This window comes from Myiozetetes cayanensis, unplaced genomic scaffold (genome assembly GCF_022539395.1).
Source record: "Myiozetetes cayanensis isolate MyiCay16 unplaced genomic scaffold, myiCay2020 scf2-11, whole genome shotgun sequence".
Lineage (NCBI taxonomy): Eukaryota > Metazoa > Chordata > Aves > Passeriformes > Tyrannidae > Myiozetetes > Myiozetetes cayanensis.
This window is the reverse complement of record NW_026087411.1, coordinates 29,360,586-29,376,831: the sequence shown is the minus strand read 5'-3', so window position 1 is coordinate 29,376,831 and position 16,246 is coordinate 29,360,586. Positions and strand designations below refer to the sequence as shown.

The window sequence follows — 16,246 nt, the reverse complement described above, 5'->3', positions numbered from 1 at the left end:
TTGGGGAAGATGTAATTGGACCTTTACCATTTGTTTGTTTTTCTTGGAGCACACTGGCAGTTCTTACAGAGTATTTCTCTCTCAGTAGAGGCACTCTAATGCCCTCAGATGCTTATTTTGTCTGGAAAAATTCAGGCACCCAGGATAACGATGACAACAACGGCAACATTTTGACTCCCAAATCCCTTGGCAAAATAGTTACATCATGTCTGGAAATAATTGGGCAATGACAGAATGGAAAAATTACAATGACTCAAACAAGACAGGGACGCCCTTAGTAATGGGGTTTTGTGTGTTCATTCTTCTGACGTGGCAGTTATTAGAGCTACTGGGAAACTCTGGATTGACTTCCTTTGTAACTAAACCCCACTCTTCCCAATAGAAATATTGCAGACATTTTTAGTTCTCAGACCAAGCTTTAGGACCAATCTAGAGTACTAATCTGCTTTACTAGTATTCCTAATCTTTTGGCATAGAGGATTGAATGGGACACCTCATTCTCCATATCACTCCATCCTTGGTTTCTTTCTTAAGGTGATCAAAGACTTTGCCCTGGGGTGTGGATGTCTCATCCTTGGGAGTTGATCTTATGGATAGAACTGACAAACATTACTTATTACAGCCAGTTTCATACCCATGACTGTAAATACATTTCATACCACAGACTTGTAAAAGGCACAGGACTTATCTTCCTCCAGTTGAAAATAATCTTCTGCTTTGAAACAGAAGGAGTGATGTGCTGGTTCTGGCTTCAGTGTGTATGTCTACTTGAATGATGTTATCATGGGCAATTTAATCTTCATTCTATGATTTCTTATATTGAATGAAGGCTTCATCTCATACACCAGCTTCCAAGGCACTTTTTTTTTTCTGTGAAATTGCATCACAGTGTTGTACCCATCACCAAAAGAAAGTAAAGAAAATCAAGAGTCTTACTTGGGCTCTGCTGTCTAGATCTGTAGCTTCTAAAAAGCACAGTTCAGACCCCCTCTGTTGAGTAGAACAGACACGAACTGGGATTATAGTATTTTCCTGAATTTATGGCCCTAGGATTACAGTATATTGTTGGCAAACTGTAAAAAAAAAAACAAACAAAAAACACCAACATTTTTAGGATCTAAATTATTTCAAAAGTAAAATCTGGGTGTTGTAGATGGTGTTTGGAAAGACTTGCTGCTGCATTGTCTTATCCTCAGTCAGAATTGGGTCTTGGGGTGGCATCTGTGGGGTTTGTGGGATTCTTTTCCTGTGTTTGCTTTTATGTAGTGTATTTCCCACTGGCTCTTTCAGTCACAGCAATTTGATCAACAATGACATAACAAACCAACCCATCTAGTGAAGCTGTGGTGTGGGAAATCATTGCATAAATTCTATTATTTCTTAAAGCATGAATTCATCTATGCTGGATTTGTGGACATGGCTAAGAACTGCCTCTCTACAGCAGCATCATTACTGGGGTGAGAACCTGCTGTGTCCTGGCCAGATTCCAGCCAGGTGATTACCCTTTTTGCTGGCCTATTGTTTTTACTTCTGTTTGTATAGTGTCTTAGTCTACTTGACACTGTAAAATGACTGGTTTAAGCAGGTAATTAAGACCCTACACTGGAGCACCTACAGCCTCAGTGCCACAGCTAGGACCACAAACTAAAATATAACAAAATCAAAACATACTCAAAGTGTGGTGCCATCTTTACAGCTTGTGTCATGCAGTAGGTGTTTCTTTAGAAATATTTTTCTTTTCAATATCTCCCTTAAAAAAAGGGAGTTTGAGGCATAGTAAGTGGCTACAAGAATCTTTTCATACCTAATGGTTGTCATGAAAGAAAATGGAGATCTTGCAATGAAACAGTGAAAAAAGTAGAGAATAAAACTAAAACTGGTAGAAAAGATGGAAAGGAAGAACTAAGACTGTGAAGGAGAAACTTTTTTTTTTTTTTTTAATAGAAGGGAATAGGTAATCTTTAGACAAATGTGGTTCATGGTGAGGAAGACAGGAAAATTGATCTTGGTAGCAGTCAATTTCTGATTGAGAAGGAAGAGGAGGTTATCAGTAGATGTTACTCAAACTACCATGCTGCAACACTAGAGAACTTGGAAGTATTATGGGAGTGGAGGGTGTGGGCAAGGAAAGGACAGGACTCCAAAACTACTGCACTCAAACCAGAAAGGTTGATTACATTTAGGCAGTATGCAGTCCTGTTCATTCCACCACCATTGTGGTTTGAACTGTTGGCAAGCATGCCTAAGTGTGGAATTGATAAATTAGGATGAGAAAGTGTGGTACAATCACTGAGGAGATTAAGGACATACATATTCTGGATAAACACTTAAGCTGTGAATTTTACTTGTTTTGTTTGCAGTCTAAGATGTGTTAGTCACATTGCCATTCAGAAATGTTAAAGATATGTAGATTTACTTGGATCTAAATGAGTTGCAACATTATAATTAAGACTAAGAATTTGGTGTCTACGAGGACAGATTAGTTTTGACCTTGCAAATGTCTCTGTGGAGTGATAGTTTTAGAAAACTAATAAAAAATAAAATAAACTTCTTAGCAGGTAAAGAGTGAATCGATTTTTTTGACAGCTCAGTTAAGTAGAGAAAATGATTAATCTGTACTTGACTAAAGTGTGGAAAAAAAAGGTGTAATAAAAAGTAAGTTATTACTAACCAGATTCATGGCACTGACTTCTACTGCTTTGTTGCTCACTTCACTTTGTATTTTGAATTTGATTGTTCTTTTTAAATTGTATTCCTATGAACGCAATTTGGATAGATTAATGGATTAGGAGGGACTCGAGAAACCTGCTGGTATCTTTTTTCTTTCTGTTGGCTTTTTATCTGTTTGGTGTTTTCTGTGGTTTTGTTTTTGGGTTTGTTGGTTGGTTGAGGTTTGTGTTTCTTTTGTTTTGTTTGTTTGTTTGTTTTGGGGGGGTTAGGTTTTTGATTTTGTTTGGTTTTTTTCTGTAGAGTTTTTTCCCTCTCCTTCACAGAGAAAGTGTTGCAAAATAATCTTTCAGAAAGGAAAGGTGTCCTACACTCTTTAGCTTTTTTTGTTGTTGCTGTGTGTTGTTAAGTTGGTATCAGGTGAGACATATTGGATTTGTGGGCATTAACAGGCTAACATTAGTGATCATTAGTCATCCAGCACATCCTGAGCATCCTTAAAGTATTAAAAATAAAGAGATTTTTGACAGACACGTTGCATTAAGTACGTTCATGGATATAGTTACACCTGACAGCCTTCAAATAGCTCTTGCCTTTTCTCTTACCTCAGGACTTATTTTCGAGGTAAAGAAATGAATAAAAATTAAATAAATATTAATAACATATAATACTATGTATATAACAGGAGACAATCTTTAGGTCTATGAAATGCTTTGCAATTATCAATCATCTCAGTTTTAATGGGAAGGTATGTAAAACAGACTAGAGCTGAGTGCCTGAACTGTCTTGCAAAGTCATTGTAACCACTGGGAGACCTGCACTCTTGTTTTGATGTATTGTGGGAAGAAAAATCCATGAACTGGCTTCAAAATGCACAGTGTTTTGAGCTGCCCTCTCTCCTGTGCTGGAACTGTTCTGTGTGGGCTTGGCTGACTGGGACTGAGTGGCCACTGCTGCATAGGACCATGCTCATTTTCTAAGTTTTCCAGGGTCTTGTGCACAGGACCCTGCTTGTTTCCAGTGATCTGTTTTGGGTCCAGTGCCTTCCTGTCCAACATAGCAAACAGGTGTGATCTTCAGGAAGCATTACCCTCCCTGAAAAAAAAGATTTTAACTTCGTGGGGTTTTGTTGCTGTTTTGTGCCCTGGAGACCAGGAAGCTCCTTAGTACGGTGACAAATCCAAGCCAAGGGAGCTGGGTTACTATTACAGATGCAGCAAATGGATAGCTTGTCTGCTTCCTTTCCCCATCCCCCATGCTGCAATTGCCTTATAGTGCATCTGACATCTGTCACATTACACGTGACATACATGGAAAATTCCCATGGTAATTGGAACATGCTGCAAGGTTTGTAATTGCCCCATCTGAAGAAGTACTGAAGAAGTAATGTGGTCCAGGGAACTGAACATAGGATCAGTATGAAGCTCATTAGCTTTATCCAATTTGTATATTTGGACAGTTTTGAGCATGGTGCTTATATTTTCTCCATTTCATTATCAGTCAGTGACAATGAAGGTAGCTGTTTTAATACTATGAAGTTCTTGTGGTTTATTATTTAATAGTTGAATAATATAGAGAGTGAACTTGGATTTGGGGGTTGGAGGTGAGTTGATTTATGTTCCAAACCAGTCTGGATTCAGGTTTCTTTCTACTTCTGTAATAACACATTACATTTATATGTTTTATCCTGTCATAGAGAAAGATAGATTTTCAGGGAAACTGAAATTATTCACTTCTGTTCCTTTCCTAGTAGCATAAATCAGTGTGGGCAGTGATTCTTCATCATATATTTAGTCTTATGCTTCCCACTCAGGTGAGAGCTATGTCTGCATCTACCAACATTTTGTGTCTGTTGATGATAAGTGTAAATTCAGCTCTGCAACTGTTTTCCATTAATGTTTCCTTACACTGCATATGGTTTTTGCTGGACTACACGTGTTTAGTTAAACCACTGAGTTCTCTTTTCTTCCCTTTTTCCAGAGATGGTGATACAAAAGTTTTAGTTAGAGTTGTGCTCTGCCTATTCACTGTGTTGAAGGACAGAACAGTGAGGTAAAACTACAATAACCATCTCTCTCGCACAGGACAGCTGCTGGCATAGCAGTTGTTTCAGGTGTCTTACTGTTTGTAGAACATTTTTTAGTTAGCGTATGTTGGCATGAAAATTATGACTTCTGAGATGAGAATGAAGAGTGAGATTGAGGCAGCATTTTCTAAAGCAACTGAAAGAGGATCCTCGTGTAGTTAGCATGGATCGCATCCCATGTGACTAAAACTTCTGATAAGACTTGAAAAAATTGCTTTAACTTAATTACGTTTGGTCACTGGGCCAAATGGTTTAGAAATGAACACGTACTCTCTGTCAGAGGAAGAGGACGTTGTTATAATTAGACCTTGGGCAAAGTTCCAGGCTGTGACTCCTGACCTGAGCCGAACCGCAGATGGGGCTGGGAAGCAGGAGAGGGATCACTACGAGGAGCGGGTGTGTGGTTAGCCATTGAAATGACAGCAACTTGTTTGTGTTGTGCAAAAGGGCAAAACAGTGGAACTGACAAGAGCTGTGGGAGGGAGTTATGTGTAATAGTGGGATTCTCTCCAGAGAGAGATTTCCTCTTGATTCTCACTGGGGGTATACATAGAAATAGATAATTCCACACGTTTCATTTTTGCTTGCAAGAAATTGAAAGAGAATAGAGCTTTCATTAGAATAAAAACCCACCACCTTTTGTTATTTTCATAAATTTTTATGTCAGCTTTGCTAGCAATTACCACTCAGAAAAATGAAAGATGCTCTTTTCTTTGTTTCCTTTCACCCCATCTGCCCCATTATTTGGAAGCACATTTTCCTCAGATTTGATTCTTGACACAGGAAAGTCAAAAGAAAGGAAAGAAAAGGAAAATATTATTAACTTGTATATTATTAGAAAATGTTTATTTTGTGAAAACACTGTGACCATCAACAAAAATCAGAGAGTTTTAATTAACTTTTAAATAGCACGAACAGTGCAACTTAAAGTAGATGTCCTTCTGAATCGTGTAACTGGTAGGCTTAACCTTTAGAGTGCTCCCACTTAGAAATATCATTTATTCATTTTGTGGTTCAATTCTAGAATGCCTGTGCTGGATTCCTCTCTAGCAGTCCTCAATTGTTCTTATTTTGAAAGCATCTAGACCTCTTGCCTATCTACAATTAAAGTGTTGTAGCAATACAGAAGTGGTGTTTTACCCCTCTGTGCCAGTATGAATTTCATGCATGCTGCTTGTGGATGGACCTGGAAAATGCCAGTGTTCAGAGTATGAATTGTGTGATGGAATGATGCTTTGTGAAAGCGAGGCAAGGTTACTGTTCATGTGAGCTCCGCACCTTTTCGAGGAATAGTAAAAGCTGAGTAGCCGGGAGTTTCTCAAGTATGGATCCCAAGATGCTGCTGATTCTGTAAAAACATAACAGCAACAAACACTAGCTTGTGTATTTCTCAGCATTATGGAAGAAGAAGGCCTGGAGACTGACTGTTCACCTCTTAGATGAACCCGCTTAAGATGAAAGCTGAGTGATGAAATGTCACTGCAGGACAACCTGTGGTGGTCTGAGCAGGGCAGTACTTACCCCATAGAAAATGCTGACCTCCACATCCACTCATGTAGTGCTCATTTCCTGGTAAGGTACCTCTTTTGGAGGAGTTTATACCAAAGTCTTGACCTGCGCTCATAAAGGAAGATGTTATGGTCCTATCACTTCAATATCTCAGCCAGTTTATCCAAGGAGGATTCATTGTCCATGCCCCAGAGAATGCAAGTCCTTTGACAGTTGGTAGGGAAGCCTTTATACAGTGGACCAGAGCTTGGTTACAGCTGAATTGATGCAAATGTTATTATATTTCAAGTAAATCAGGTTTGTCTCATTGATTTGAGTTGCTTCCAAAGCAAAGTTTTGTCAAAGTAATTGGTTCTGATCTCATTCATGACCAGATTGATTGCCATAAAGGGCATTGCACTTGGAGTAATCCTTGAGAAGATGGTCTGTAGTGTACAAGTTTAAATTCTGAGACTCTCTCATGAAATCTTTTAACAACTCTTAAGTCTCCATTACTGAGAGGAAACAGAAGTTGCTGTGCACATTATTGTGGTAGATAGGGAGGGCATTTTGGTTTTACTGACTGAAACTGTGTCAAAGACCAGTTCAGGGTTAAGTTGACCTTTGGCATCTCCTAGTGAGAACCCAGTGTTCTTATGAATGGGCTTTTGAAGCCAGCAACATCCTGCCCTGCTGAGTCCTGCTGAGACCTACCACCCCTTACAGAGCTGGCACAAAGAGCAAAGTAAAGTGGGCACACCAGAAGACAGTACGTAGTACCAGCTCACTTTCAGCTGCATGTGAGTTGCAGCTGATGCCCCTCTAGTGCATAAGAGAAGGTGCTAGATAAATTAAAAGCACAAAGTAGGGCAGATGATTTCTGCCAAGCACACAGTGCCACAAGGGTGGAGGTTTGGCTGGTATGGGCACTTTTTTTGTTGTTTGTTGCTTAGGTTTTTCTTGAGTGAGCGTGCTGATTTCTGCACAAAAAGTCCCTGGAGATCTTCTGGCTGTGCACTCTATGTTAAGTCCCACTATGCAACTGCTTTCCCAAAGGTGCTTTTTCCTTGCACAGCTACTTAGTCTCTGTGAAAGCTCAAAGCAGCCTTGTTCTGGCAGGCAAACAGACCAAAGCATTGTGGGGCAGGTTAGGGCAGCAGCTGCTCTGATGACAAAGCTCAGCTGTGTTGATGCTGATACAGCATCCAGCATCCTGTGGTGTGGTTCACCTGCCACCTCCCTTCTGCTCCCCTGCTCCGTGCCCAGGGAGATGGGCTTCACAACAAGCCTTAATTATTTACTCTCTAAGGATATAGCTTATTCTGCAGATTAAGTGAAAAAGTGAAGTCCTTAAAAATATAACACAAATAAGCCCCTGAGCTGTCAAACAACAAGTCCCTTAAAAGGGCAAAATATGTGGCTCTCTGTGCACTGCACAGATCCCTCCTTTCAAACTGCTGGCAGGAGACTTCCTGTTTGGATGGGCTGCTCACAAACGGTGTTGTGTGGCAGTGAAATCTGTCGCTTCCCAGCTTCTCCTTCAGACCTCCCTTTATACTCCTGATACCAAAGCCCCTCAAGCCTGGGTCCTGTCAAGATGGGATCTGGCAGCTCAAATGTAAATCTGAAAGCATGCATTAGCACTGTTCTGTTTCTTTCCTGAATACATAAGGCAGCCCAAACTACAGGATAGACAAAATTGTCCTACTATGATAGTCCTGGCCATAAAGGAAAAAATGAATGGCTCCAGAGTGATAGAAAGTTTGATTTCATTGTTTTATTGTTCATTTTGTGTTGATCAAATGGGGTACCTTTGGAAGACTCTTCCATGTGTTCTGGGTAAATTCTCCAGCACATGCTTCAGATACTTTGGTTCCTTTATTGTAGTAGTGAGAGAAAGGACAATACCAGCATTCAGTGGTAGCATTCAACCTTGCCTACTGAGCATTGCTGATAAATCTGGGAAATCCCACACTGAGTTTGTAAATCCTTTTCAGAAACATTGGGAGAAGTGATTTTACACTGCCACAGAAGAACGTGTTAATACCATACTAGAGCTTAGCTACCTTGTCTAGCGTGTTTATTTTGCTCTTTTGTGTATCAGATCCTTCTGTCCTCTTCCAGCTGTTACTCCAGTGATAGCCATTGTAACTGCAGAGAGATGCACAGATTCAGCAGTCCTGTTAATCATCTAATGTCTGTTGGTTTTGTTTTGTTTTTATTCCCTGCAGAACATGATCAGAAGATAGCATCGTACACCATGATCATGGCCCCCCGGAAGCGGAATCGTCATGCGTTGGGATTTCTTTGTTGCTTTGGGGGTAGCGACCTCCCTGAAATCAACCTCAAGGACAATAATCCCCTCCAGTTCCTTGAGTTTTCTGTCCCAATCCCACCAGCCGAAGAGCTCAATGCCAGATTCTCCGAACTTGTGGTAAGTTTCTGCTGACAGATTGATATATTTAGTGGGTGGATGAACTCTTTCCTTCAAAAGAGGAGTAAAAGGACTTAAAGGATTTAGTAGAGATAGGGGGGAAAAAAGCTTCTGTTGAAGCTTTTTTTTTTTCTTTCTTTTTCATTCTTTTATGATCTGTTCCTTGGTGGGACAAAGGCAGCAAGTGATGGGACGGATGATAGTGACACTGGGTGTAAGTACAACTAAATGCTTAAATATGCTTATTTATTTTCATATCACTATGCAATTCTCCAGGTGTAGGATTGGGCACATAGAAGGAGCCTCCTAAGTTCTCTGGAGAGAACTGACAGTCAGTTTCTTGTTAACAACTTTGGGATAAAATCTGCTGTATAATATATATGCTGTGGTGGAAAATCTTAAGGTTTGTGGATCTGTAAAGTAAGGACTGTTCTGTTCTGTTGATCAGTAACATTCTGCTGGTGAGGTATAAGAATCAGATGACCATGCTAATTATGTTTCATCACCCAGCTGCCTTTGAACCATGAAACGGTGCTGTTGCAGCAACAACCATAAACAGGAAGGGAAGGAACTATTTCAGATGAACTTTGTTGTTTGCTTTTGTGGTAAATGTTGCAGACTCCAGGAGCCAGACACTTGCTTTTCATGCCTAGCATCAAATGACTTCACTGTCTTTGCCTACTTGTTCAGCCTGCATGCAAAACACAGGCAGAGGTCATAGGGCTGGGTTGTTTTGCAATCTGTGTCGTAAAGGTGATGCCCATTTGATGCAGTTGATAAGATATCTCATTGCCATTCTGAGATTGGAGGTTATGTAAAGTGAAATATCTGTGAGAGTCTATACGGCTGAGGTGAGGAATAGAACAGAAAATATTGGATCTCAGAATCAGAGGAATTTGCAAGTAGTCTTTCTACATTACACTGTAACATTAACCCATTAAATTGTTATCCATGACCATAGCTTCACAACGCTATAGCAATGAAAATAACCATATAATTTGGGTATGCAAGTGGAGATTAATATATGGGCAACTTTAGGATGTCATACCAAATATGGGGACAGCTGTAGTTTGTCAGATAGATGGTCTGACAACCTAGCCCAGGCTCCTGTTTCAAGATGGGGTTCAAAGCAGATGCTTAGGGAAGAATATAAGATGTGGCCGTAGGGTGGTCATTTCCAGGATACTCTCCAACCCTCTAAAAATTTTCAGCTCAAGGACTTCATCAGTCAAAAGTTGCTTTCTGTGTACATAGTAAATTGGTATGGATTTCTTTTCCATTAACTGTTTTCACCTTCCCTAGCACCCATTAGCATTTTCAGTATTCTATGGCATGGGTGTATGCAGAAAGGAGTCAATAGGATTTGCAGCTGTTTCAGGAAGAATAATGTGTGCAGCAGAAGAGAGTCTACTTGCTTCAAACTAATTAGCAGATTAGGAATCTCCTCTTATGGAAATGTTTCACAAAATTCTGGTCTATATTTTCTGGTTTGCCTTTTATGTGAGACTACTTGAATTCCTCGCAGAAAATGCAGCTGTCTGACTGCAGAGAATTCTGCGTGGTGACAGGTATCTCTCATGAGTAAGAGTGTTATCTGTAATCTGCTCTGCTGACAATTTATTTCTGGATGCTGCTTAAGTATTGGTTTTCACATGCAAAGCTTGAACTGCTGTATCAAAGTTCACGTCTCTCCAATACCAAGATCCGTCGAAGCATTCAACCCAGCCTTCCTGAAGACGTCACCAACAGATGTGCTTTGCTCCTGAACTTGACTTGCTAAAACTGGAACTTGTTTACCTTTGGGTCATAGTGAAAGACCTGTTTGAGTTGCTGCTGGGCTTTTGCCTACTGAGAAGGGTATCAGTTTTATGAGGAGTTTGAGAGTTTGTGGTGGTACTAATGGTGCTTTTAGTTTTATGTCTGGCAAATACTGATGTTCCACGTGCTTGTGGCAAAACAGGTCACAGCTGCCTTATGAAAGTGTATTAAACAGTATAATTTATAATGTTTCTGGTGCAAAATTTAATGACAAGTGCATGTGATGATCTGTAAAAATTTTTGGCCACAGTAGTTTGAGAGTTGTTGGTCTGTGCTATAACTTATTAAATGTGCTGACAGCTTATAACTGGCATATGCATTTCAAACAAATGAAGCCACTGAAATGAAAACAGATCATATTCAGTTCTTATGCTTAATGATAGTACTCTAGCCATCACTGTATGAGAAGGGAGCTGGGAAAGAAAAGTGCTGTTTTTCAGAAGGTTAATGGTGTACATCGTACATTTTTATAAAGCAGTCAGATAGGATGGTGATGCATGTCCATAGGAGTTCCTGATTAGAAAGGTAACAGAAGAGCAGTTAAGAGCTTTATAAGAGAAAAAACCTGGGCTAGAAAATGGGCTGGCAGAATGCAGCATTTGCCTAGAAGGGCTAGTTTGTCCACAGGTCCAGATTAATGCATGTTCTGTGAGACACTAAAATAAAACAGGCTACATCTGTATTGACAGCTCAGATGAGATTTTAATTGGATTAGAAAGATTCAGTCTGCAAATGCACCAGTGTAAATCAGCGACCTGGAAGTGCCTGAGAGAGCTCTGTGCTGTGTGCTAGCTCCCTGCTGCTTATCCGTTAGGGCCTAGTCTGGGTGCACTTGTACTATATAAAAACCAGATTTGAGTGTAAAGCCTTTTGACCCAAATCCCCAAGTGAAATGATGACACCAACATCATCTGAGATCTGTAGTGAGAAGAGTATTTGTGTTAGCTCCCTGAAGCAGGCCCAGGGGGTATAGCCTCATCTTGCCATCTGCTCTACAAAAGGGTATAATGAAACACTGATGTGCTTGAATGAATTTTTAAAAGCCTTATTTTTTTCCTCGTTGCAGTTAAAATCTGGGGCATTTTCCCATGTAAGAGTTAATGACAAGGAAAGCTAAGCCTAGCTGTGCTGGAGAAGCCTTCCTTGTGATGCATTTTCCAAACCAGTAAACATTCAGAATGTTTTTACCTGACTTTCTGAGGAAAACTGACATTTTGAGGACCAGAAGCACGTCTTCTGTTCTTGTGGTACTTAAATTAGTACCATGGAAACTGAATTTGGAGATGTCTATCTTTTAAGAGGAGGATTTAGGAATGTGTTGGGATCCCTTATTGGTGATGGACTCACATGACCCATTCAGAGCTTTCAAACTTGTGTAGTCTCCAGACTGAGGCAGGTATACATGTATGAGGGGATGCACCCAGACTAACCAGCTATGTAATGGCAGCTGCCTAACTGGACTCTGACCAAGGCAGTGATTGTCAAATGACAAGCTAATGCTGATTTCAGCTGAAATATCTGTGCTTGATGCCGTTCAACCAGAAAAAACAATTCTAGGATGGGTTCCGGGCTTGTGTTACTCTAAGGTAGTTGCTGTGTTTAGGCCTTGTCTGATCAATTAGAAAATTAAAACCAGAAAGAGTTACTCCTGATATGTCCCACATTCTACCTCCATTTATTCCACTGGGAACATGTGCAGAGGGTAGGTCTGAATGAAGACCATGGCTCAGGATCAGTTGGTCTGATTTTTTTGGAGCTGAGACAGGAGAAGATGTAGTAGCTCTCTGCTGGCAGGGATTGATTTGGGATTAATGCAATGGTAACAGTGCAGCTAAGTCCTTATCAGAAGTTTAGGTGCACATAACACAAAGCAAACAAAAATATCTGTGACCACAAACTTTGCCCCTCAAAGAGCCACTTTTGTGAAAGAGGATAGAACAACTGGCTTTAGTGTCTCCCCTTCAGTGAACAGGCAAGAAAGGGAAGCTCTAGAAATTAGAGGGTGTGGACTGGTCCTGTACCTCGCAAATTATAAAACTGGCCATTAAGGCATCACAGCTTCACTTCTGCTTCCTTCCTCACTCTCTCTTCTCAGCTGGCACTGTGTATACTACCATGTAGTAAAGTGCTATTGCAGTTGGTGGTCTGTTGTCAGGCCCTAAACCAGTTTTGTGCGTGATGGCAAAAATGTCTGTGCTAAGCACACATGTTTTTCCTTGCACAGATTTATTGACTGAACAGGAACTATAGAAGAATCTGGAAGAACTATTCCAAGGCAAGGGAAAATCATTATTTTTCATGGAATAGCTTCTCCATTTCCTTGTTCATATTTTTTAAGAGCAGTGTGTTCTTGTCACAGTGAACTCCCTTTGCTCAGTATTAGAATTGTGGAATCTTCTTGTTGGTTAAAGGTGGTATGCTACTTGACACTAAAGGTTTTACCATCTAGATCTCTCTTATACCAGCAACACAACCCCAGATAGGAACTCAGACCATGCCAAGAAGAATTATTTAAATGGTGGAAATTCAGGAAAAACAGAAAAATGAAAGAATTCTAGCACATAGGAAAGAGCAGTGTAAGAGCTTGTGCTTTTATTATTTCTCTTTGGTTCTTTTTGTTAGTGACCATGAGATGGTCATGGTATTTGAGAAGGTGGAGTTCAAGTTTGTCTATTTTAAGATGGAAGGTCTTTGAGGAAGAAGTGGAGTTGTCTTTTGAGTTGACATTTTTTAAGTTGATTGTATGATTATATGCTCCAAGCTTATACTGGCAAACATTTGAGAAACGCTTACTGTTACACCTTTGTGGTCTTGTCTGCCCTTGAAGCATTCTGGTATTTAGCTCAGGTGGGACATTGACTGGAATTTCCTGTCATGGTTTATTTCTCTTATGTTCCATTTGAATTTCTTTAATTTTTAGTTTGGTGAGTTTTTTTCTTCTTTTTTTTTTTACCCCCTCAGAGTCCCTAAAGAAGGGGTTTTGCTGACTTTATAGATTCATAAAAGCTTTTTATCCATATTACTATTTACCATCCTCACAGGCTTTTCCAGAACAAAACTTTAGACCTTATGCCACCAAAAGTACTTATTAAGGTACATTATTTACTGTTAAAGAGCAGCAAAACTACTTATGAACTATCTATATTTGAAAAATTTAGGGTTATCCAGCATCTCTTTTGGCCTGCCTTTAAACTTCTTGTCCATTGAAATGGCAAGTCCATCTGAGATTCTGTCATTCTTTAGTTTCTGAAAGAGGTAGGTCACTGCTCAGGTGAGGCAGCATACATTCTTCTGTCTCTCTCTCTCTTGAAGAGAGAGAGTTTTCTGGTCCTACTGCAAAGCCCCAGCTTTTCTAGAGAAGATGCATATGGAACTACAATGTATTCCTGAACAATAAGGCCACTGGAAATCAAACCCATATTTTCTCTTGTAGTATTGCCTGAGTGCAATTAAATGAAGATGGAAGCAAGTGCTGAATCAAGGTCTTTGTCCTTCCCTCAGCCCATGCTGGGAACCGTGATAGAAACCTTAACTTTGGTTTCTGTCTACAGTACTCTATAACAGCCACCACAAAAACATGGAACTATGTCCCTTCCTTACACAACCCTAAATTACACATAGTGTCTCCCCTTGTCACTTCTGATCTCATTATATTTATTAATGGCTGCCACAACATCAAAGTTGGCTCAATTTCTGACTTAAAGATGAGCTAGCTCAGGAGTCTAGCTGGAAAGAATGCCAGTGACTGTGCTAGTGAAGAGAAGAGAGAAAATATCATTCCTTCTGCTTCCGTCTCCTTGGAATAAGAGCTGTACAGAGAAACTCCCATGAAAATGATAAAATATGAGAAGATGTGGCAGGAGAGTCCAAGCAACAGAGGCAGCAACTTGGTAACCTCTGAGTAGTCCGATAATTTCTGTAACTATGACTAGAAATTTTCAATGCTGCTTATTTTCTCTCTTAGGTCACCTGGGGAAGGAGGATATCTAGAGCAGGATGCCTGATGCCTTACTGTACCTTTTGCTCTTCTCTTTTTCCTTTGTCCTCTCCTAGCACATGGGTCTCACTTAGTTTTTCTGCACATTTCTGCTAATCTCTTTCTAAGTAAATCAGTGTCTTCATCTTGTCCTGAAATAGAACTATGGAATTAGTGTGATATTTGCTGCTGTTTTATATGTTGCTGTACTCTCTTGATTTCTCAACATGCCAGCGTAGTAGTTGCTAGTACTTTAGCAACTATAGGCTAGTGCTTTAGTGCAAAAATGCTGAAAGGAGTTGGTTAGTGTACTGAGTACACGAGCCATCCATGTTACTGGAATCTATGCTAGTTCTCTCAGGACAGAAACAAAGGAGCAGTGGGGTCACCATGGACATGTTTCTAGTAGCATCAGATGAAGTGACCAATAACATAAAGTTTGGGAAAATTCTGCTCGTTTCTTAGTCCGTGAAATTTCTCTACATCTGTTCCTTCTTTACCTTAACAGAGAATAAAATTCAGTGGTTATAGTCTCATTTCCCAGAGGAGAGAAAGTTGATGAGAAAAGAAAGAGTTTTTTGTTGAAAGAAAGTGAGGTAAAGCATAGAAGTATCTGGGAATTAATTTATTTATTTCGTCAAAGGAAGCAAAACAATTTCTGAGCTAGGCATCAATTTGGCAAACACTAGATAACATACCTTCAAGAGCCACAGGAAGATGAGATCCAAACCTAAATAACTGTAGTAGTGGTTCCCGCTGAAAACAGCTGACTTGGAAGTAGCAAGGTCCCTTCATGCTTAGTTCTCCCTTGCAGACCATTTAATGTAATGGATACAACATAAACCTCAGATGAAAACTAGGCTTCACCACATTGAATAAGTACTCCCATATATCACCGGTACCTCTCAAGCTTGCCAAATCCTAGCTGTGGCACTGTTCGTGAGGCCCCTTTTTGGCTCTGAAACCTGCAAGAGCATTTCTGTGGTAAAAAGTACAAGAAATGCTTCCATTGTGGTCTTGCATGTGATTATAGACAATATATGTCGGTGTATGTAGGCACAAGAGGGCATCAGCTGTGTTTCTCTGTGTTTGTCGATGAGCCTGGAGAACAAAATTCCCTATTTCTTCCCCAGTTCCTGGGAAGCAGAGATGCAGAGTTGCCTATTCTGGCTCTTGGCTCCCAGTGTGGAGCACCACATTCCCAGAAAAGTATCCTCCAAGTCTGAAGTGTATTTAAGTCCTTAGTTTCTCATTGAAAGGTTGTGGCTTAGAAAGACATGCATTTCAGGTCCTCACTTCAACCCCCAAACGTGTGTTGTGTGTATTGAAAACTGTATTTACTCACATTTAAATTCAGGCATGTTATCAAGATTTGAGTATTTCAGTTTCAAATGTTAAGTCTTTTGAGTCATTTTATCCTTTCACTGGATTCTTTTGAATATAGGAATTTACTATCTGTGTCACTTGCCCTGCATGTAAATCATGGTTTCAGACTACACCTCTGACAGGCCCGTGGCTCAGAGTTGTTGATCACTGCAAATTTCTCTGCAACCATAGTTTAAAAGTACCTCCATTCTGTTTTACCCACAAGAGGAAGTTATTTAATTTCCTATGCCCATCCTCATCCCCTCTGTGCTCTTTTGTAATGAATTAATCTACCTAATCAGTCAGGAAGTGTAGTGCCAAATGCAGTTGACATCTGGAGAGGTCCTTCATTTTTATTTGTATGTGATGAGCTCTGACTTGAGCAAACTACGAGGCTTTGCTGGCCTTAGCT

The 16,246-nt window shown here is 40.1% G+C and overlaps 1 protein-coding gene across 3 annotated transcripts in view; it reads left to right on the top strand.

Annotated features, from left to right (window-relative positions):
• DAAM2 (dishevelled associated activator of morphogenesis 2) overlaps positions 1-16,246 on the top strand; it is a 201,005-nt gene that overhangs the window by 71,253 nt on the left and 113,506 nt on the right. For all 3 annotated transcript variants that reach the window (XM_050314848.1, XM_050314849.1, XM_050314847.1), the window contains exon 2: positions 8,473-8,675. In XM_050314848.1, the coding sequence (XP_050170805.1) occupies positions 8,502-8,675 (174 nt within the window). In that variant the 5' untranslated portion in view covers positions 8,473-8,501. The remainder of the gene's footprint in view (positions 1-8,472; positions 8,676-16,246) is intronic.